This window comes from Ammospiza nelsoni, chromosome 6, assembly GCF_027579445.1.
Source record: "Ammospiza nelsoni isolate bAmmNel1 chromosome 6, bAmmNel1.pri, whole genome shotgun sequence".
Classification (NCBI taxonomy): domain Eukaryota; kingdom Metazoa; phylum Chordata; class Aves; order Passeriformes; family Passerellidae; genus Ammospiza; species Ammospiza nelsoni.
In genome coordinates, this window is record NC_080638.1 from 20023493 (window position 1) to 20046722 (window position 23230).

The window sequence follows — 23230 nt, forward strand, 5'->3', positions numbered from 1 at the left end:
GCAGAACACACTTGTGGGACAGCACACTGAGGCAAGGCTCCACAGGAGGGACAGGGCTGCTCTCCTGTGCTGGGAGGCTGGGAGCTGGTAATCCTGTGCCATGGGATTACGGGAGTCACCACCTGTGTTTATTCACTTGATTTCCTGCACTGGGGAAAGGAATGGAAGTAAAAAGTTAACGCTGTGCTGAAACCCATTGGATGCAAACAAACCAGGCGTGCTGGTTCAGCAGCCTGGGCTGTGGCTGTCCCAGCCTTGCTGCCCTGGGGGTGCCCCAGAGATCCCCAGTGTGGTGGGGCTTCTGTGGTAGCTCAGGTGCTCTCAGAAAACGACCAGGCTCAGGGTGTTATAACTGAGCCAGAGCTTGGAGCAGTAGTCAGTGGTTGTTGTCTACTACCTGTAGGAAATTTCCCTCAGGGCCATGTGCAGCTTGCATCCAGAGTCCCAGAATCAATAAGTTGGGAAAGACTTCTGAGATCATCAAGTCCAACCTATGACCAAACCCCACCCTGTCAACTAGACCATGGCACTGAGTGTCTTTCCTTAAACACTTCCAGAGACAGTCACGCCACCACTTGGCGGGGCATCTCATTCCAATGCCTGACCACCCTTTCTGTGAAGCAGTTCTTCCTGACGTCCAGCCTGAACCTGGACATAAGCTGGAGAGCACGTCCTCTTGTCCTGTCACTTGTTTCTTGGGAGAAGAGGCTGACCCCCACCTGGCTACAGATCTCCCTTCAGGGCAGCCCCAGCCCTGCGCCCTCTTAGGCTCGCAGCCCCTGCTCCATTTCCCTCCCTAGATTTGTATGGAATGAGCACAACACCCGGAGCTGCCCGTGCCTCCCGCTCGCTTGGAGCCCAGGGGAGCCGAACCGGGACCGGCTGCGGTGCCAGGGCCGAGGCCGTGTGGGGAAAATCTTTCGTGCCCTTGCTGTGGCAGCAGGACGCCTGGATACTGTTACCCATGCCATCCGGCCCGTGTCCCGCTGCCTCTGGCACCTCCCCCGTCCCGTCCCGCCCCGGACCGCGGCGCAGCTCCCGAGAACTTTTCAGGAAGTGGCGGGCAGAGCTCTGCCCTGCCCAGCCCAGCCCCGGCTGCCGAGCGCCCGGGGCCGGTGCGGAGGGGTGAGACGAGCCGGGCACCGGGGGCGGCTGCGGCTGCTGCTGGGGCCTGGGCAGCGCGCCTGGGGACGGGGCCGGGGCACGGGGGGCTGCGGGCAGCCCGGGCCGGTGTGCGTCCGTGTTAAGGGCTGTGTGTGTCCATGTCCGGGCTGTGTGTGTCCATGTGCGGGGCTGTGTGTGTCCATGTGCGGGGCTGTGTGTGTGACCATGTGCGGGGCTGTGTGTGTGTCCATGTCCGGGCTGTGTGTGTCCATGTGCGGGGCTGTGTGTGACCATGTGCGGGGCTGTGTGTGTGTCCATGTCCGGGCTGTGTGTGTCCATGTGCGGGGTGTGTGTGTCCATGTGCGGGGCTGTGTGTGTGTCCATGTGCGGGGCTGTGTGTGTGTCCATGTCCGAGGTGTGTGTGTCCATGTGCGGGGCTGTGTGTGTCCATGTGCGGGGTGTGTGTGTCCCTGTGCGGGGCTATGTGTGTGTCCCTGTGCAGGTGTGTGTGTCCATGTGCAGGGCTGTGTGTCCATGTGAAGGGCTGTGTGTGTCCATGTTCGGGCTGTGTGTGTCCATGTTCGGGCTGTGTGTGTCCATGTCCGGGGTGTGTGTGTGACCATGTGAAGGGCTGTGTGTGTCCGTGTGCAGGGCTGTGTGTGTCCATGTGCAGGGCTGTGTGTCCATGTGAAGGGCTGTGTGTGTGTCCATGTGCAGGTGTGTGTGTCCATGTGAAGGGCTGTGTGTATCCATGTGCGGGTTGTGTATCCATGTGTGGGATGTGTGTCCATGTGCAGGGCTGTGTATCCATGTGCATGGCTGTGTTTCAGAGTGTCTGTGGCACCACATCTATCCGTGTTTGTTGGCCCTGAGGCTGCCTCTGTGGCTTCTGGACCCACCCTCTGGTTCCTTCACCACTGACAGTTTTGCAAAGCTATGGCTGATGGACCTTTTTCATACGTGTCTGTAAGGGGGCTGTGTACACATTGTGCACCATGTCTTTGTAAGAAATGCTCACCTTTATACTAAAGCAGTAGTTTCACTTTTATCCCATTGGCACTCAGTTTCACAAACTTGGTTCAACAAGGGCGCAGCACAATTTGTGAGCTGCCTCTGGGTTCTGCTTCCTTTTCTTCTTGCCTTTACATTTCTGCCCTTTGAGAGGATGACGCCTCCCTCACACTGTGCCTTGGGAATATCAGTGCTGCTGTGTCCCACAGGCTAATGCTGCTCCTCAGGGTGTTGCTGGGGCGTTATCTTGTTTCTGGCCTGCTGGCCTCGGACATTGGAGCCAAGTTTGTTCTAATTCTGCATCACTCAAAGGAAACTCCTGTATACCAATTTGATCCATGGCAAGGTTTACAAAGAGCTCCTGATATTCACACCATGAGCCAGTTTAATTGCCAACTCAGGAGGTGTTGCTCCTGCACCACCAACATGTCTTTTCTAACCCTGTCACTGGCCCTGACACGTTTTCTCTGCTGCCCTTTGTCCACTTGCTTTTATCCCATTGACACTGGGTTTCACAACCGGGTTCGATTGGACCTGCCACAGTCTGTTAGCCACCTCTGGGCTCTGCTTCTCACTCAGCTCTCCCTGCCCCAGTTTTCTTCTCTATTTATAAAGCTTCCTACTAAGGCACCTTGAAATCTGCATTAGGCATAGGCATTTACATTTATGTCTTTTAAAGTTAATATTGGTCTTTATTCTGATGGTGCATAATTGCTCCATTCCCTGCTGAGATGTTGGCTGGAAAAATTCAGAGGTTTTCTCTAGAAGGAGAAGGCTCTGTGACATCTGTCATGCTGCATTTCTGTGCTTATTGCCTCCAAAGCTTTCAGTAACATGCATGTAATCTTTCCTACCATCTTGCTGTCATTATGAACTGTTTCCAGCCACTCTGGACTGGGGCAGGAGCCTTCATCGTGAACTTGTGTTCTTTTTCAGAGCCATCTTTCCTCGTCTCCTTGTCGCAGCTGCCTTGTGGTGCTGCCAGTGCCTGCCTGCCTGGCAAGTCAGAGCATGTCTGGACCCTGTGGATGAGATGCAGAAGATGGCAGAGCTGCTGGGGCTCAGGGATGAGTGCGGGGAGGGGACTTTGGGGGCTCCTGCCCCGGCTGGCTCCTGCCTTGCTGACAACAGACTGAACCTGGATGTTTATCCTGACGGCTGCCGCCGTTTCCTCCAGCTGTTTGAGGAGCAACAGGGAGAGCTGGTCCAGGTTGAGTTCCTCCGGCTCAGCAGCAACGATTGCCTCCTTGACACTGCCCTGGGCAGCCTTCCTCATCTGAAGCACCTGAAATCCCTGGTGCTTAAAGGTAAATTCTGGGGCCCATCACCATCCAGCTTTTCTAGGCTCAGATTTTTTGTTAATAATTTTCTCCATATTTGCAGGACAAACTGCCCTTGGAAGTGTTTTGTTCCAGTGCCCCTTACCTCAGCTTTGGCTCAACCTTGCTCAGACCTGAATGCAGATTTCAACAAGATGCAGCTTCTGGGCTCTTACTTCCTCCCTTTGTTTTTACAGCTGCCTGGGGACTGGGTTTTTGGAGTCTTGTTGGGTTGATGCTGCAGCATTTTCTGTAGCCATTCTCTAGAAGAGCATTTCTGGAGTTATGCAAGAAGAAGGGGATTGAAAGGTGTTGAATCTTTTGGTGAATGTTCAGCCCCTATTTCACTTTTGAGAGTATAATAAGCTGTATTTGTTGTGTTTCTGTCTGAATCAATCCATGCTTTATCCTTGCTTACTGTCAGTGACTGTAGGTTTAACAAAGTTCAAGACAGACCCGAAGAGGCTGTTCAACATTTTATCTAAAGTAGGACACAGGTTGTTCTGGTAGTTTGGCAAAGTGTAATAACTGTTAGAACTATAAATATTGGGTCATTATTTGACTGTCTCATCTATTTACTGTGGTAGGATATCAATACAATTTGTATAATTTCTGTATCAGACTGAATAATTTGCTCTTTGGGAGGTAGAATTTTAAAAATAATTAAGAACAAAAAGAGGGAGTTTGGGGGTAGAATTCAGGATTCCAGCTGAAAACTGAGAAGTCTGAGGTTTGTTTCTATATCTGTCACAAATTTCTCATGTGAATAATTTGATTTGTCTTTCCCTCCCTTTAGTAAGATGGCAATAACAGCAGTACCTTTTATCAGTCTTGTTCTCTGAGATGTACACACACCCTGAGAATCCTGAAGTGCAATAAAGCAGTTCAGTAAAATCTTATGTACAAAGTCCAATGTGCCTGTTGGTTGTTCTCATTTTGTACCATTGTGCAGCAAAAAAAAAAATTTGGTGCCCTCTGCTGTATATGGATATAAATAGAAAACAGTAGAGAAGGAGTATGAAACAATGATTAAGTGGAAAAGTTTGGAAGTTTCCTTTTGTTTGCTCAAGTCATTTTCCAGGGGTGCAGCCCTTCTCTAATTTGAGTGTCACAAGCTGGGATATGGAACTTTCATTCTTCCCTCTCTGTGCTGTCTGCCACACAAAATAGTGAATTATCTACTTTCCCTCCCACATTTTCACTGCTCTTTCCTCAGGTGTGCCCTCTAGTCTTGCAAGGGCACATTTCAGTCCTCAGGGCTGTTTGCTTCTCAGCAGCATGGATAAATCCTTGAGGGCAAGGACTATTTCCTTGATCCATAAAGTGTTGTTGGCCACCGGTAGTGAGGAAGAAGTGGGGAAGGAGAGTGGGATCTTGGAGGTGTATGGGCCACCCTGCTGAAGTGTGGTAAGTGTGTGGGGTGGCCTGGCTCGTTCTGAGCTTTGACTCTAGATGTGTTTAGCAGAGCTATGCTGGTTCACTGTGGCATCTCCTGATTTCATAACAGCTCTTCATTTCTTACACCCCTTTCACTGATCAGGAAACTGAGGCATGGAGCAGAAAACTCACTTCTCTGAATACTTTTTGATTAGTGCTGCTCATTGTTATCAGTAACTCCCAATCTTGTGGATCTCTGTGCTGAGTCTCACATGAGGTTCTCCTGGTAGCATAGTGACCTCTTCTTCCACTTCCCTCCACCCAGGTGGCCATGCTAGGGATGAGTTTGGTTCCTATCAGCATGGCTCCCTGACAAGCTTGCCACCAGACTTTGGGAACCTCAGGTGTCTCTCCCACCTGGATCTCAGCTTCAATAGACTCTCCACCTTGCCAAGCTGCATTCTCCACCTCCCCAGCCTCCGTGTGCTCATGGTCAGCCACAACAGCCTGGTGACACTTCCTGAGGACTTTGGCTCTCTGAGCAAACTGACTTTCTTCTCTGCAATGAAAAATCAGCTGAAGGACTTACCTCAGAGCATTGGAGAGCTGTCAATGCTGCAGGATCTGAATCTCTCAGAAAATGCTTTGGAATTGCTCCCTGAAGAAGTTGGGAATCTGCACAACTGCACAGAGCTGGATCTCTCTGGGAATCGCTTATTGAGCATCCCAGACTCCCTAGGTATGTATTTTACTGGGGAAGAGAAGGACATGGGCTTGCCAAGCTTTTGGTACAACCTCTGACACCCTTGGTCTCTATCTCCAGAGTTGTTAGCATAAATCATTTTATATTGGAGCCAAATGGAAAGGGTATCCAGAAGGATCGTGCTTGGTTCAGTCAGTGCCTTTGAGCATTAACAACTCTCTGGACCACCCTTTCTGTGAATCAGCGACACTGCTGAGATTTCAATACAATTTACAATAACTGAAGATCTGCCCTGGCTGGTTTTGGGTGGCAGAAGAGCTGAGGTTTGATGGGGTGAGAATCTGGGCTTGAAATCACACTGTCCAGTGTGGACCAGTCCACAGAACTGGGCTGTGACTTTGGCTGCCCAGCTTCCTGGGTCCTCTATTACATTGTGACCAAGGTTGTTTTTGATGCTGTTACAGAGCTGTCTTACTTGTAGCTGGAAAGAGAGGACAGAGGAGGCTGTGTTGCCTCTCAGCTAATTCCTTGCACTCCTTTATTTTGTGAGCTAAAGGGATGTTAAGCTTTTGTGCTTTTCCCTCATTATGTGTGTGTTTACATGGGCTGAGGAGAGAGGGAGGGTTTGAGCTGATATGGAGTTCAATTAACAGCACGGATGGGGGGTCACTTCTTGTTCCAACCTGCAGCCAATTTGAAGTCTCTGCGTCGGCTGCATCTGCACAGCAATCTCCTGGTGACAGTCCCTGCCTCTCTTGCCAGCCTGCCCAACTTGTCTAGACTTGATCTGCAGAACAACTGCCTGCGTGCCATCCCTGCTGAGATCCAGGCCTTGCCGTTCGTGCACGTCCGTGGCAATCCCTTGGGAGAAACGGAACCGTCCCCGCAGGCTGGTAATTGCAGGGCTTCTGCTGCTGTGTGTTCTGCCCAGCTGTTCCCTCACTCAGCCCAGCATGGTGTAAATGGGTTTGGATTAGAGAAGACAAGCAGGGGGGAATCAGATCAGCATTTCTTTCTCTGGAATAATTATTAAGTTGTAAGGATACAGACAGTATTAGTTATGTTTTTATGAGGCCTATCCCGGTCTGAAGGGCTCAGTGGCCCCTGGAATTGGGCTTCTTGGTAGGGTTTTACAGTGGAAGTGAAAATGGGACTCACAGGAAACAGATCAGGAGAGGTCCCTAAACGGGTCCAGCCTTTTTAGCAGAGGTAAGCACCAGTTCCTGGACTTGCTGCATGGCCCTAAGGCTGTGGTGGCTCATGCTAGAACCTCAGAGAACAGCAAGGGGTCATTCTGCTGTGCAGTTACCTCCTGCTTTCCTGAGGTTCACAGGCTGCAGAGGAGCAGCTCTTAGTCTTAGAGGAAGGTGATGAAATGAGCAGGAATCTGAGCAGGGTTTCCCAGTGGTGCTCATGTTCACAAGAGCAAGCACTGATTCCTGAGGTGTCCCCAGGCAATCAAACATGGCCCCGAGAGCTGCAGAGGGAAACTGAAATATTTTCAAATTCCCTCTGCTTCTGAGTTTCCCTGGGGGAGAGCTAGCATTTTCAGTATGTCCTGGGACCTCGAGGCCACATGCCATCCTCTTGCTGCAGTTTGTTCTGGGGCCCACTGCAGTGTGACCAGGATTCCATTAATGACTTCTGTCAGATTAGGGTTAAGCCAAAACTGTTCAGCCTTTCTTTGTCTACCTTGGTTTAAGTAACCTCTGTCTCCTTTTCCTATCTAAATCTTCTTATTGCCACAGATACATCCAGTACCAGAAGGCTGAAAAGACTCTTCCTTGCATCAGGAGAGGGCAGGTAAGCCTCTATTATTAAGAACTTACATTACAGACAAGGTGCATGGTGGGTATTGCAGGAATGAATAGCATTCCTCAGTAGGCCAGTAAAACACAAGTATGAGATTATTCTCTCAATTTTTGGAGGGCTGAAGTCATTGCACAATGTCATTAATTCATGCATGTCTTCTGGAAGCTTTACTGTCACCTCTGAAGGCTGCAGAGTGGTCCTGGCCTGTGGCATCCATTTCTACTTTCCTCCGGGGGCTGCCTCTGCTCCTCTGCGGATCCACTTCCGATCCCTCACGCCAGATCCGCAGTGGGTGAAGCTGAGACACCACGATGTCCTGCTGAGTAGAGTCCTGGAGCTGCAGCCTCATGGCATCCAATTCCAGCAGGTGAGGATACCCCCAGGTCACCTCCTGATGAATCTACCTTTGCAGTAGCTCAGTAGAGTTTTCTGAGAGCGCCTTTTGGGACCTGTGAGACAGTTACCCCCATCCACAGTGCTTTTCATAGCTGCAGGACCCCCTCTGAAAGAAGCCCTGCTGCAGAGAGAAAGGAGACAGCCAGCTTCTGTGATACTGTGCTGGTCTGGCACCTTTGCCTTGCCCACTGCTCCTGATTGAGCTGAGCTATAACCTTTCTCACTCACAACACTCCTGCTCTACCAGAGGATAAGTCCAGCATCTGGCCTTAGCCTGGAAGGAGAATGGTTTGCATCCTTCTCTAAGAGTCTGACTGTGTGGTTTGCATTCAAGCTGGGGAGTAGTCACACCACCTGCCAGCCCCATCATGGCTGACAGCAGCTCACTGCAAAGGTTGCTTTGACCTTTTTGCTCAGAATCTGCTGAACCTTTCCTACCATCAAAGTTTATAGCAGACTTGACATTTCCTGTCACCTCCCGGGAGATCACAGGGCAGAGCAGGTTCTTTGATTCCCTGCACACAGGCCATGCTCTGCCCTCTCTCATCTGCATAGGAAGCCACAGAGCAGAGCTGGCCTTGGTTTTATCCTTTCAGCTGGTGTCTCTCACAGGAATGCTTTTTTGCCAGGAGGTGCAGATCTGGATGCCATTTATCTCACCTCAAACCCCTCACCAGCATGAGGTGGTGGTTCGGACCTTCAGTGGGCAGAGCTGGAATGATCTGAAAACGAGAGTGAAGCAGAAGAGAAAATCAAAGGTGAGCAGATTGAAATTACCAGTGACACACTTCGTTCCTGTTCCGCTCTTTGGTTGTGCCCAGCCAAGAGTGAACCTATTTGAAACATCTCATGAGCTGTGTTTTGACCAGCTGCAATAAAATTTAGTGGATTTCAGCTCCAGGTTTCCTCTCTCATGGAGAGAGTTGATGAGCTGCATCCTGCCATGTTTCATCCCTGATTTAGTACTTTCTTCTGCTTGGCTGGTGCTCATTTTCCTGCCTTTATTGTATTAAGTTATATACCTATATGTTTTCTTCTTTGTCCTCTGTCACAGAAGTGTGTGGCCCACTGTTGTGTCCTTCACTTCTCTTGGTTCCTTGTTGTGTCTCGACTTGTCCAAAATGAATGCAAAGTGCCAGCAGAGGGGACATTGCTCTTTTCCAGTGTGGATCCAAACATCAAAGTGGTCTTTCCTCCTGGAGTCACCCAAGAGCCTCGTAGTGTCAAGCTGCAGGTATGCATGCTTTTTGGTGAGCTCTGGTGCAGCTGTTTCTTCATGTTCAGTACAGAACCAAGCAGAGATGTCTGCCCCAGGATAATTTATGTCTAGACGTGGTTGCTTCATGGGCTGACCCATCTCAGATCACCTTCTCTCCTCACTTCCATGCAACATGGGCCTTGCTCTGTGCTGTCCTGTGTGGGAAAGGGATCTTCAGCAGACCAGTGGGTAGCTGCTATGAAGGGAACACAAAAAGATTTTGACTCTTTTACCCTTGCAAAATTGACCCTAAAAGAACAGCTCAGTGAGAACTGGGGGTGGCGGGGGAATCTAATGGGATCTAATTCTAAAATCACCCGACTAAAATTAATTGTTCTATAGAGCTGCTAGATGCTCTTGTAATACTTTAAGTCCATCCCAGCCAGACAGGTTGCCAGACTTCAGTTGAAGTTCACTGTGCTTTATTTCTCAATGGGCCCTGCAGCAAGAGCAGCATTTGCCTGCTGGGTGCTGGAGGGACTGAGTGAGCAGTGTGGGAATTTGGTGCCTGACTGCTCTGCTCTCTGTGCTGTCTGCCCATCCAGGTGCTGCCAGTCTCTGCAGAAGAGATAGAGGAAATCACAGCCCATGCAGAGTGCAGAGCCAGTCCCCTGCTCTACCTCTCCCAGGACTCCCCGGTGGATTTTCTCAAGCCAGTGAGAATTCAGCTGCCTCTTCCACCCGGGATCACAGGTCAGCTTATTCCCAAAATTGACAAAGGGAAATGCCATGTTTGGAAAACCACAAAGGGCAAGAAAGAATTTTATTTGCCTCTGCTGTTGTTAATAAAGCTTACTGCTTTTCCTGCAGGAACAGCAAGGCGTGTCCGCTGACTGCGTGGTGGTGCAGAGCGGTGCGAGCTGAAGGTAGTTCAGGTCCATCAGATCAGGGCTGGGGTTCACAGAGCAGACAAGCTGGGAGAATGGTCTTGGCAAAAGGATTTCTCTGCCAAACCATATGTGTATTTTAACTGCTGGTTTTACTGAGGCACTCCTGCCCACTGAGGAGATGCATTGTAAAAGGGTTTTGATTCATGACTGGAAATAGCTTGAAGCAAGAAATGAACATGCTGCCTCCAGGGGTCTGCCTTCTCTTTTCCTTGCTTATGAATCAGGTGCTGAGCTACTGCATTTAGAAATATATGATTGTATGCTAAGCCATATCCCACTCTGACAACTGCTAAAAACAGCCTCAGTCATGGCAAGGATCCCTCTGTTTGCTGAGTACCCTGAGTGTCCTTACTCCTATTTTCTTTGACCTCTCCTGGTTTTCTTGTAAAGAAATACATGGCCTTCATTATAACACTACCTGGTATTTGTATGCCTGAAGTGCATCAGGATTGAAAAGTGTGTGATATGTACATTAGAAAGAGATAGAACTTAATTAATAACCCTAGATTTTAGTGATGAGAATTGTCTAATGAATCTGTTGGTGGGAATGAGCACACTATCATTTTAACTCTGCATATTTTGCCAGAATATCCCAAAAGCAATGGGATAGCCTGGTCCTTTTATTGCTGCTCTTCTTTGACCAAAGTTCAGTTCTGGATGCTGAAGAGAAGGCTGTGAACCCTTACTTGGTGTCTTTAAAAAGTAAATCACCCAAACCTGTGGCTGGGTTTGTAAAGCCATGAATAAAAGTTTCTGCTGCATATAGCATATGCATATAGCATATAGCATCTCGTGATCTTTGGTGTCTTTAGGGCTGAATTTGGATCGGTCAAGGCTGCATATACTCCACGGTGACCTGGAGGGCCAAACCTGGAATGACATCACCAGTGAGGTGGTGCTGGAATTCACCCATCTTTATGCAGTGTTTGAAGTCACTCACTTCTCCTGGTAAGTGCAAGATTAGTCCTGAGGAAAAGATGGGATGTTACTCTGCCTTGCTTTTCCAACACTCTGACCAGAGGCCATGACATTACCTCTATCTGTTCCCTCTTCCTTTTACAAGTCATGCCCAGTGTAGCACTTTGTCTCTACCTGTCATTCTTTCCAATCATGTGGGTGTGACACTGGCACCTTTCTCTGGGTAGGGTCCCTCATTTTTTTAAAATTCCTCGTCTCCAGGTACTGGCTGTGGTACACCACCAAGACCTACATTGGAGGCATTGCCAAGAAGGTCTATGAGCGGCTGCGTCTGTACCAGGTGAACTTCATTGCGCTGCAGAGGAAGAGGGATCCCGAGCAAGTCCTGCTGCAGTGTGTCCCCAAGCACAAGGTCTGATCTGGGTTGCACTGCCTTGCTCCTGAGCTTCCCAGGCTTCCCTTTGTAGGATGCAAAGGCAGCAGTGCACCAAACAGTGACCAGCAGTGTCACCACACTGTTGGTGGTGTGATACTGACTCACAGGGCAAAGAAAAAACTCGTTCTATCCAGTGGCAAATGCCATGCACTGATTTCCTCCCCTGCAAACTCTGAGGTCTGCAGGACTGCTAAAATCAGCTGAACCACAGTTACTGGCCATGTACATGCTATTATAATCCAGCAAACATGAGGTAAAACATGTTGCCTTAAATTTAAGTCAAAGTTTACACATCACTTGTCTGACATGGGCTAGTGGTGTGGGCAGCAGCACTGCTTTGTTTTCAGCTGGAGTGGTTAGAAATGGTAATTTTCCTTATGTTCCTTGCTGTTCTCAGTTCAAGCACAGGAACAGAACATATGAGCACTCCTTAGTCTGTTTTAATACAACATCAGGTTAGTTTATGCAATGAGTGTGAGCTAATCTGGCTGATTTTGTCAAGAAGGAGATGGGAAGTTCTCACACATTCTCTTCTGCTGCCTCTTCCTAGGGGTATCAGCCCTTAGCAGTGTTGTTTCAGATTAGTGTGAGCATGAGTGTGCAGCTGTGGAGAACGTGTCCCTTGGCAGGCAGTGCAGCTTGGTGAGCTGAGGGTTATTTTATCAGACTGCCACTACTGGGCTGCATATCCAGCTCTGCATAATTCTCTGCTCTGGTTGCTCCTTCTCTTTACCTGTGCTCCTGTATTGAAGTGACCTGTGGACACAAACATCTGCAAGGATTTTTTATATTGGGCTGTGGGCTAAAACGGTCTCCAGATGAGGCATCAATGACACTCAGTGTGAGATGGTTGTTTGGGTGTGTCTGTAATCCTGCTGGGAATGGTCATGGAGTGAGAGCAGTTTACTGTTACAAATAGAAGAATCTAACCCAACTCTTACACTGCCACTGTGATCACAGGCTACAAAGCCAAAATGAGCTTTCTGGTGTCCTCAGCTGTGTGCTGTTGTAGCATGTGGCTTTTTGCAGAGAAAAGGTATTTGAATAGTGAGTGGGATATGGTAGCAAGTAAATCCCTCCTTGCCTTTGAAGTTAAAAAGACATGTTAAAAAGACAGAGACAGTACTGAAATGCTTTTTTAATGTGTCTTTGTTCATTTGTTTACATCCTTTTCATGTAAATTAGTCTTCCCTGTTGAAGGTGAGAGGAACATCATGGGTATAGCAACATGGGTTGAGGGACAGATGTGCTTCTGACCAAACACTGTTGTCCTTGTCAGGTTGACCCAGTGCTGAAGAAGCTGCAGGACCGCTATCGAGGACCTGAGCCATCCGACATGGTGGAGATGTTCGAGGGAGAGCAATTTTTTGCAGCTTTTGAGCGAGGCATCAACATTGATATGGGTATGGCAGCATCGGGCTCGTTCTGCTCCTACCTCCCTCCCTCCCTCTTGTGCTGCTCTGTCCCTAGACATGTTTCTGCTGTGGGTTGTACTCCTCCATGGCATTCCTCTCTGCCTCCAGCTCCCCCACTACTCACAGCAGCCAGCCCCTGGACATTGAACTTGTCACATTCTCTGGTCACATAACTTTTCTGTCTACTTCTCCTTATGAAAGTGCTGTTTGCAGACTTTCATTTCTTCTCATGCTCTTGTAAACCTGCAGAGGGCAATAGCCAGGTGGGTTCATTTTTATGACTGATCTGCTTCTGCACACTTTTCTCCACAAGTTGAATGCTTCCTGCTTTTCTGCACAGATCGCCCTGACTGTGTGGATGGACGTCTCTCATTTATTTTTTACTCCCACTTGAAGAACATGAAGGAAATCTATGTGACCTCCCCTGTGGACAGAAAAGACCAAGCTGTAAAAGGCCAGGTGAACAACCAGTTACACTGACTTCTTGTTTGCTCCTTCATCATTGCTTTTACAATACTCATTATAATAATCTCTGAGTGCTGGGCATGACTCTTTTCCTACCCTCTTTCTCTGGCTTTGCATTTCACTGACTAAACTCTGAACAGTCAAGAAGTGTAATCTCGAAGGATCACTCATCACTTAACTGTCTGACTTACATTCCTGCCATTAATTTTTGGGGTGCTGGCAGAAAGTCCAGCCTTTATGGCAGAACCTCAGTGCTCCTCCCAATTACACGTAATTGAGAGGCCATTTTTGTGGGTTGAGGATAGATGAGAATGCTGAATTCATTCTTTCCTAAATGGAAAAGACATGGTGCCAATAGGCTGTGCTACTGTGCTTGGATCAGAGCCTCACTGCAATCTTTCTCTTTGCAAAGGTCTCTTTCTACCGAGGAGCAGTTCCAGACAGCATCCCTGAAGATGCCAGCAGGAGGAGAAAAGGTCCAGACTCCCTCTGGCTTGCTACTCTGCCCATCAAACTACCTGTAAGTTGTCTCCTACAGAAAAATTAATCTTGATGGGGTAAGAGCATGGCATTTCTGCTCAGCTGATTTTGTCTCCTCCATGAGAAGGCATGCAATGAATGAGCACATGGAATAGCTGCCCAGTCGTGTCATGGTGGAGATTTTGCACTCCCTGTGAGCAAGCTCTTCTGAAACAAGAACATGAAGAGCTGGGAGTGGTCTCCACCTCTCCTGCTCATCTTGCCTGTCAAGCACAGGCTTGTTGGGTGGGTGGTCAGAGAGTCAGAGAGGGTGGATCCTTTGAATAAATGACAATGTAGTACACAGGGAAGCTTGTTGTAATTAAGGGAAGTGTCTGTTTTGTTTATAAATTTCTTAGTCACACAGCTCATGCAGCAGGAGAAAAGAAAGGAATAGGATGAGGTTGCTATGCTGAATTTGAACATAGATGTTGAGTGCAGGTATTCTGCAGTGAGCTTTAAAGGCTGAGTTGTAGGTTACAGTGAGAAATGCAACTTTTGCTTTAAGTGACATTTGAGAAGCCTAAAACAATAAGTACCTCGGTAGGCTGAATACTTCCCTTCCGATCACGTGTGATGATCTCACATCCCTTTCTGACACATGTAACCTCAACTACGAACCTACACTAAGTGCTCTTACTGCTGAGGCAAAATGCTCCAGGGATGTGGTTTATTTTAAACTGCTCTGTAAATGCAGGAAAGGAAATTTCTGATGTGAGCTATGACTGTGAGCATTACAATTTGATATTTTCCTGAGGCAGTGAGCATTGCTGGTCACTGCCAGTGTAAGTCCTCCTTCCTTCTTGCAGCATGACCCTTCAGCCCAGGCTTTCTCCTTGAAGTGACACCAAGTACTTCCTTTCTCCCAGTAGAAGGAAGGAGATTTCACTGTGGAGACTGATAGTGACCGGACACTTTTCTATGAAAAGAAAGAATGTTCTTTCTCTCTCTTCTTTGTGACACAGCAACTGAAACCCCGGTGGGATGAGAACCCCAGTCCCCTGTATGGCTTCTCCTTCCCTCCCTTGAACCTGGGCAATGCTGAGACTGGCTACCTGACCCAGGCAAACCTGCTGAGCATTGCTAGGCGTGTGGGAGCTGACTGGCAGAGCATTGGCCTCAACCTGGGCCTGACCTACCAGCAGATTGAGCGCATAGGATACAATAACAGGTGAGAACAGGACACAGTAACCTACAGTGATGCATTATATATGTGTGTCCATCTATCTGCAGTGTAATAGTATAAATCAATGCTTGGCTGGTTGAAAGTTCTTCCACTGTAATTGTTTCACTGGATTAAAGATGGGTTGACTAATGATTCTTCTGAAAAGAATGCCTTTTATCATGGGAAACTGATTACGTTCTCTTGCCATTATAAAATAAATTTTTTTGTTTGAAAAACAAAATCGGGAAGTAACAAACCTGATGAGCTTTGTAGTTCAGCTGAGTTGCATTCCTATTCTGTTCTGTGATCAGATTCCTGGCCAGACTCCATCTCTTACAAAGAGAAATTATCTATGGCTTTAATAGTGAATATCATTGTTAATCAAAAAGAGCTTGTGGCACATCATGGGATATGCAGTCTGACCAAATGCCAAAGCAGTAGGAGAGAATTTGACTTGTTATAATCAAACTGGTGAGGAAATTATATTCCAAAGCAGAATGCCTTAATTTGATACTTCTATTAGGAAAATATTTTATAGAGAAACATCCATGCAGGAACTGCAACTCCTGTATGCTGGGTAGGAAAGAGGCAGGCCCACTGAGTGCTTTGTGTGTCTGGATGGCCTCTTTAAGGCTCCAGCCATGGCTGGCACTTAGGTAAGGTCTCTTTGGTTTGCTGCTCAGGAGAGCGTGTTGGTTACTGCTGCCTTTCTTCCTTTCTTCAGAGAGGACCTCAATAAGCAGATCCTGGACATGCTTTTCTCGTGGGCTCAGCAGAACTCAGAGGATCCTGACTGTGTGAGCAAGCTGATCAGAGCCCTGAAAGAGAGTGGCCGCCAGGACATCGCTGATGAGGTGGAAGCCATCGTTGAGCTGGGGCGGCAGAAATACAGCGAGTCCATCCGCCGGCTGGGCCTGGAGCAGGAGAGCAGCACTGAGGACTCTGCAATAGCTGTGATTAGCACCTAACAGAGAAAAATGGGGCTCGTGTGGACCCCCTCTGTGTACTCAGAGTGATGGTGCCTGGGGACTGCTCCCTCCTCAAGGGCCTGAGGCTTCCTGAGGAGCTGGGCATTGATTCTCTCGGGTCTGTACTCACATGCCACTTCTGCCAATCCCAGGAAGTTTAGAGTGCATTTATGAACCCTTCCACTTTGTGAACTTCAGCTTTAGCTTTCAGAAATGTGGAGAAATTTAGAGACTGAAGTGTTTGTCTGTCAGCTGAGTAGTGGCTTAAGTAATGTTTAATGAGTTAATACTCATGTTACATGTATTTATTTATAACTTATTCCTGAAACTGGAAACACTGCTGGAAACAGTGGGTGTGAACATTTGGGTCCATTTGTGCACCAGTGTTTGATAGGAGTGGAGGTGCAGTCATGTTATGAAGGCTTGTGATGAAGGCCTGTGATGTGGTGGGGACTGTTCAGCCATTTCTGTCAATGATGTGTTCTGCTCACATGAAAATGTGAACTGTATTCCCCATGAAAATCCAAATCTCTTCCAGTTCCCTTAAGTCCAAACAAAACCTAAGTATTTGTGGAGAAGAAAGAAAAAACTGATTTCTAGAAAAATTACTCTTTTCTTTTGGTTTTGCTCCAAAATCTATCATGAAACAAATAGCCTGCTGCACCTGCAAGCAGCTTTTTAGACGACACCTACATACTGGTGATCTTTGACAAAGTTCTAGTTTTATTTTATTAAAAAAAAAAAAAAAAAAAAAAAAAAAAAAAAAAAAAAGTAAAAATCCATGACCTCTTCTGGGCCAGACTCTAATTTAAGTGCAATTAAAATTTCCCTTGCAGTTTCCAAGGGGTAGTCCTCATATCTTCCCAGTGAAATGTGACTGTGTAGTGGTGAAGTTGTGACCCCTCCTGAAGTTTGGTGAAAAGCATGATTTTAATTTGCATTTTAAAAACTGGTCTGACCAGCTGTGAAATAAGGCACTGTTGTGTGTTTGGCATGAGCCATGCTGAGCTAACTTCCCAGTTTTTCAGCCTGAATATCTTGTATAAGGCTGGAAGCATTTGCTGCTTTTTAGCTGCTCAATGATTTATTACTGAGGTGCCATTCTCTTCCTGTTCCCCATCCCATGATGGCCTTCAGTTAATGATGGTGGAAAATTACATGCAAGCTTTTTGAAAAACTACTGTCATTTAAGTAAATTCAAGTCTTTCAAGACAGGTTTGAATTCAGCATAACTCTCTAAACATTACTTAAAGGGCTGTTCTTAGTCTGAAAAAACAAAAGTGTGTTTAAAAATGCCAGGTTGCACCACCCAAAGTCAATGTGTAATTGCAGGTTGGATAAATCCTGGTGTTTTCTCCCCTTGTGAAGAATCATCAGTGGCTTCCCTGATGCTACTTCAGACCTGCCATCAGTATTATTGAAAGAGAGGCATAAAATCCTTCTGCTTTTTCTCTAATTTAAGGCTGTTCTAACATCTCAGGCTACAGAGTGCTTACTGTCCAGTCCAGAGCACTGACAAGGACTTGCAGATTTGAGCTGTCACTTTGGGCCTAGGGATTCCCACAGATCTGGTTTCTTAGGTTGTGCTGCCCCAAGTCTCATGCTGGGTTCAAGTCAGCAGTGCTCTTTTGAATGTACATTTTATCTTGTATTCTGTGTCATATGTTGTTTGTAATTTTCATGGATACCAACAAGGTATTTGTTCTTTCCTCCAGTTTTGGAGAGATGCATTTGAGCATATTGCTCTCACTGGGAATAAAATCAGCATTAAACTGTTTCACAGCATGGTCTGCTATTCCATAAATGCCTTGAGTGAGATGGAGACTGGTCCCTTTAAACCTGCTGGCAGGAGAACACAGGTGAGCCTGGCTGTGCTGTGCAGAAATGGGAGGAGAGCTCCTGTTTGGATATTGCTGGTTGCAAAGCACAGGACAGATTGCAACTGAGTTAATGGTGTCTCTGGAGGGTGGCTTTGCTGCAGTGGGGCTGAGCCAGAAAACACAATGTTCAGGGAATGAGCTGAGGCTCAGCTGGAGCAGATCTAGAGAGCAACAAGGCTAATCTAGAAGGGACAGTGTGTAGGGTTAGCCTGTCCTCTGGTGAAGGAGCAGGAGAAGTCCACAGGAAGCACAAGGCAGCATCCACAGCTATAACAGGATGAAGCTTGGCTGCACTTAGCTTTCCATTTGTGATAGTCAGACCAGAGCTGAGTTAGGCAATGCTGGAATAAAGGATAGCTAGGCTGGACTCTGTGGAGCACTCATCCAGGCATCAGCAGAGCTACAGCTCTTCTGGAAAACAGCTGAGTGCCAAGAGAGAGGAAGGTTAGTGCCAGGTGTTCAGGGTACTCTTGCTGCAGCCAGGCAAGTAAACCCATGACAACCAAACCCATGACAGCTCCATCAGTAGGACAGCTCTTCAGGGTTTGGGCTGATAACTTAAGGAAAGTGTTGTACCCCAGACAAGGATTGCTATCTCCAGTCTTTCCTGCTGAGCCATAGCTGCTAGGCTGGGCCTCCTTGTGTGCATCTGGCTTTCTCCTTGAAGTGACACCAAAGCAAGCACCCAGCTGAGGACACCAAGGTGCTGGCAGGAAATCAAAGCAACTGTTCAACTCCTCTTTCCTCAGCTGACTTGGCAGCAAATGTTTGAGCTGGAAGAGAGTCAATGGAAAACATTATTTTGAGGTGTGTTATCTTTATCAATAATCTCTTTGAGGCACAGTAAGTCTTTCATAAGCCTGTAACTGCTATGGCTGATAACAGTTGCAGTAGATGGTTGAAACAGCAAAAGAAATAACTAACCTGGCATTTATCTTTTGAATCAAAATATGGCATTCCTTTCTGACTTCTGTCATGAATTCATCACATATTGGAATAGTATCTTTCCCTTTCCAGCTATCTGGCTTTTCCTGCTGCCTAATATGCACCTTACAGTGTCCTACAGATGATCTGGCAGATTTTATGGTTTTTACTGTGCATGATCCCGATATGTCCAAAATTCTCCCAAATAAATTTTTACCAGGAAAAGCCTACTTACAAAGATTTTTAAAAGTAAAGCAAGAAATTGTTTGCGAGTAGGAACATTTTTTCTCCTTCTTTTTTTGGCTGTGATATTTATAACTCTTTAACTGTCATAATTAAACCCTTTTCTACTTCATAGACTTGCAGATCTCCAGCAAAATTAGCTGGGTGTTTCCCACATACTACTTCAAGGTTTTTTCTAACCATGACAGTCCTCTAGCTGCCAGGAGATAGACCCAGGTAAGATGCTTCCAGCTCCTATATTTATCATTAAAAATCCTGAGAAATTAAAGCCCAGACAAAACTCAAATCAGTTTATTAATTCCATAAAAAATACAAGGGAAAGCCTGATTATGTTCTGCAGGGGGTTAAACTGTTTACACAGTCCTGTCAGTAAAATGCTGTATAATTCCCAGTAAAAGATCTGACTGAAATATGAAATTGAGAATGAACCCACAGGGGCTGTGTTCAGTTTCTCTGTTTACTGTGGGCAGGCAGGAATGCTGTAAAACTCAGCACATCCATAGGATTGCTCTAGTAAAGGAAAGGAGATCTCTGTGGTGCACTGAGGACTGGATGGTTCAGCCATGAACCTGCTGAGCTTGATGCCAAACCTGAAAGAATATTAGAAGATACCCAGTCTGTAAGATTTCCTTCTACTGGGTACACACTCATGTCCATACTTGACAGTGTCATGCTGCTGGGCTTTTAAAAAGGGAAATGAAATCTGATGGTCCTTAAATTCACTGTTTTCCTCCCAAGGGAGGATAACCCCATGTTTTCAGCCTTTAAAGCAAGAGTAGCTTTCACTGGGAAAGGGAGTGGGGCTGGCTTTCAGCCACTGGTGCATCAGAACCCCAGCCCAGAGCTGCATCAAAGTGAGCCCATCATGCTTATCAGTTGGTACTGTTAAAATGAAGAAAACAGCATTCACTGCAATTAAGTGTGTGTTCATTTCCTAAACTTCACAAAAATAAACTCTGTGTTCTTAAAGGATCATTTTTCTGTAAATCAGTGTCTTGAAAATCCATGAGGAGAGTTTGACCCTTGTTCCAGTTTCCAGGTACTTTGACAGAATTCGGTGACTGGGAAATATAGAAACCAGGTATGCAATATGACCATGCCTTTATTCTTCTTGTAGACCTCTTCACAGTAGGTCTGTAGGTTGAACCCATCCAGAAGTTTGTTTTGGGGGGCTGGAGCTAAGATCCTTCTGTTTGATTTGCTCATTGAACACCAGTGCAGTTCTTATCTTTTCCAGACAGGAGATGGTAGAACAGGAAAATGTGCAAGGGGCAGGAGGGATGCTCAGAGAGGAGTACTACGGAGCACTTTTAACTGTTTTCTTACAGCAAAGTATTGCATCTCCGGGGAAAGAATGAGGACTGTGAATACATGGTTGCCATCCACAGTTTCTCAACTAGGTGGCACCAAACGAAATAGTCCAGTTTCACCTGCAAATTAGCAAAAGTGGATAATTTTTTTCCCCCCACTCTGCATAGTTCTAATGCTGACTCCTTGCTGTGGAAGGTTTAAGGCCAAAACATAGATGTTGTGTCAGAAAGTGATTGATTAAATTGGTGGGGAAACAAATACTCTAAAAAGCAAATACAGAAAGCTGAATGCATTTCCACGTGGAAGGAACAAGAGATTTGGGGCTGCCTTTCTCAGGCAAGAGTTGGATCAGACAGCAGCAACAGAGCACGTGGAAAACAAAGCAGGCAGAGGAAGCCAATCAGACTTCTCTACTTGCTTTCTCTACAACAGCAGGATGGCTGCAAATTTTGTTTCTGCTGAAGCCCTGTGGATAAGAGGAGACCACACTTGCAAGGGTAGGAGGAGGTGGCTGTTGCTGGAACCTCTCCTCAAAGCCATGTGGCTGAGCTTCACTCCTGGGTGAGAATGCCAGTGGTGACCCAAAACAAACCAGGTAGCACTGCTCAAAGGGGGAGACAGGATTTCTACTCTGGACATGTCAAGTTTGAAAATGTCTGCTCTGCCCTGTTTTCACTGTGTCTCAGGCTGAGTACACAAAGTCCCACGTGCTGGGTAACCTGCTCCGGCCACATCTTGGGGCAGGCCCTGCATGGTCATCTGCTGCCAGGTCACAGGAGTCCAGGGAAGATAGACTGAGCACAACTCAGAACAGTCAGCTGCAAGGTGCTCCTGCCCATGGCAGGTGAGTTGGATCTTTAAAGTGCCTTCCAACCCATTGTGTGATCACCCAATCTCATGTGCTAACAGGACATGAGAGCTTACGCGATGCTGTCTGCAGACATTTAGTGAGTGACCTAGGAAAACAGCAAGGTAATATTTGTCATCTCTTAGCTCTCAAGCTGTCCTAAGTTTCCATGCTTTCACAACCCTGCCAGCCCTCTGCTTGAAGCAGCAAGAGTAAACCTCGGAATTTCTAAAAGACCTCTCAAATAGCTTAAGAAATTATTTGTGTTTTCCATCATAATGTAGGAAACCTTTTTCCTGATCAAAAGAGGTACCTGGGTACGGCAGGCTCACCTGTGGGACAGTTCCAAGGCAGCAGCAAGAACTTAAAGCTTTGGGTGTGAACAGGATCACACAGTGATCTGAGTAACCCCAGATGTGTCCCAGCCTCGCTGTTTCTGTCAGGTTTCTGCCACAGGCCAGACCTGGTCTTCTGGAGGTGTTTAGCATCACCAGGTTTAGAAACAGCAAATCTACATGTCCAGAAGAGAGTGGGACTTTGCAGAGGGTGGCTGCAGCCCCTATGGAGTCACCCATCTCTTCCTGTTGTGTGAAGAAGAGACCTGGCTGATGAGCATGGCTGGTTAGGCCTCTAATTCTGCTTTGTTGGGCTGAGGGAGAGAAGCTTTGGATTACAGTGAAAAGTAGGACAGGAAAGCTGGATGAGGGAGGTAGTAACAGGATAGCTGGGGGAGAACATGAGCTTAGGTGTGAATCTTCACCTTGCTGCTTCTTCAGCCACATCCTCGGAAGATTTTACTTCCTCTGGAAGCAGCAATGGTTCAGGACAAATGTTTTTGGGTTTTTTCCCTCCAGGTTGGAGAAGAATGGAAATCATTGTGATTCTTAGCATCTCCCCAAGGCCAGAGCTAAGAGCAAGCATGGCTTGGATATTGATTGTAGCTGCTCCCTCTCAACATTGCAAGTTTCTGTCTCCTGGTGTCTGCACTGTCTCCTGGTGTCTGCACAGCCTTCAAGTGTTGCAGGAGCATCAGGCTGAGTGACAGTCCTGGTGAAGCTTTCATCCCAGTGCATTGAAAGGAGCAAGAAAATACACTGCCTCCCCCTCAAAAATCCCCACAACAGATGATTCGGTGAGGCTTTCATCCTGATGCATTGAAAGGAGCAAGAACACATGGTGTCTCCCCCACAAAAGTCCCTTATAAGAGATGATTTCTTTGCAATCTGGGCAGAGTAAAGAAAATCCTGCTGCTTAAACAGGTTATTTTGTGACAACTGCTGTGCACGAATGATGGCTGCAAGGCAGAGGCAGTCACAAATGGATCCATCAGCTTTTTGGGGTCCTAAAATAACATGGCCCTGGAGGAGCTGGCTGCAGCTCTTGGTGAGGCAGCAAGCCTGGGATCTGTGACTCTCCCTGAGGTCCAGCTGTTTCACCCATGGCAGGGTGACAGTGTTCCCAGCATCCACTTCATCCTGGCAGCACGGAGCCATCTCACCTTCCTGCCCCCCAAGAAACAGCCATGCAGGTCACTGCCAATGCACATTCCTCAGTTGTTTTTCAGCTGCTGGAAGGGGAGATGAACAAACAAGCTGTGGAAGGTGAGGAATACTGAAAAATTCTGGAGCAAACTGCATTCCTTATCACCCATCTGGACCATGCTTGCAGAGGAAAAGAGTGATCAGTGCCCCATAAATCTAACACCACCTCTGCATGGGGACAGATGCATATGGTGGGAAGCTGTTGGTCGTTTTGTCCCTGGGTTGAGGGATAACACCCTGCTGAAAGGCTCCCAGGGCAATAGGTGGCTCCCTGCCAGCAGCTGTGCCCAGAGTGGGATCTGCAGGCCAATCTCACAGCCAAGACAGCGCCATTCATCGGCACTCAATAAACAAAAGTGCCTCACTGTTTTATCCAGGAGATAAGCATGGAGGGCATGAGATTGCTTTGCCTTGTGTTGTCTGTGCTGAGCGTGGGAGCCTGTGTTGGCTGCCAGAGGAGCTGAGGCGCTGCTGCTGTGGCACATGCTGTGGCCAGGCAGGGAACGGGGCTGCCTGTGGTGGCACCTGCTGTGGCCAGGCAGGGAACGGGGCTGCCTGTGGTGGCACACGCTGTGGCCAGGCAGGGAATGGGGCTGCTGGCTGTCAGGCAGTCCTGAGGCTGGAGCCCCACGGGTACTGGGCAGTGTGAGGTGCTGGTGCTTACTGGAGGCTGCCAGCCCTGCAGGATGTGTTGCAGGAGCCGGGCCATTGTTTAAGCCAGCTCATGA

General features: G+C 47.4%; 1 protein-coding gene across 1 annotated transcript; it reads left to right on the top strand.

The window, feature by feature from the left end:
- The first annotated feature begins 3099 nt into the window (after positions 1–3099).
- On the top strand, positions 3100–17408 carry PIDD1 (p53-induced death domain protein 1). The gene is made up of 16 exons (XM_059474527.1): positions 3100–3422; positions 5137–5550; positions 6204–6407; positions 6945–6960; positions 7282–7317; positions 7492–7693; positions 8352–8480; positions 8780–8956; positions 9526–9673; positions 10683–10818; positions 11050–11200; positions 12504–12627; positions 12980–13098; positions 13517–13624; positions 14589–14794; positions 15513–17408. Exons 1-16 carry the CDS (start codon positions 3149–3151, stop codon positions 15754–15756), a joined length of 2688 nt encoding a protein of 895 aa, XP_059330510.1. The 5' UTR covers positions 3100–3148; the 3' UTR covers positions 15757–17408.
- The last annotated feature ends 5822 nt before the right edge of the window (positions 17409–23230 follow it).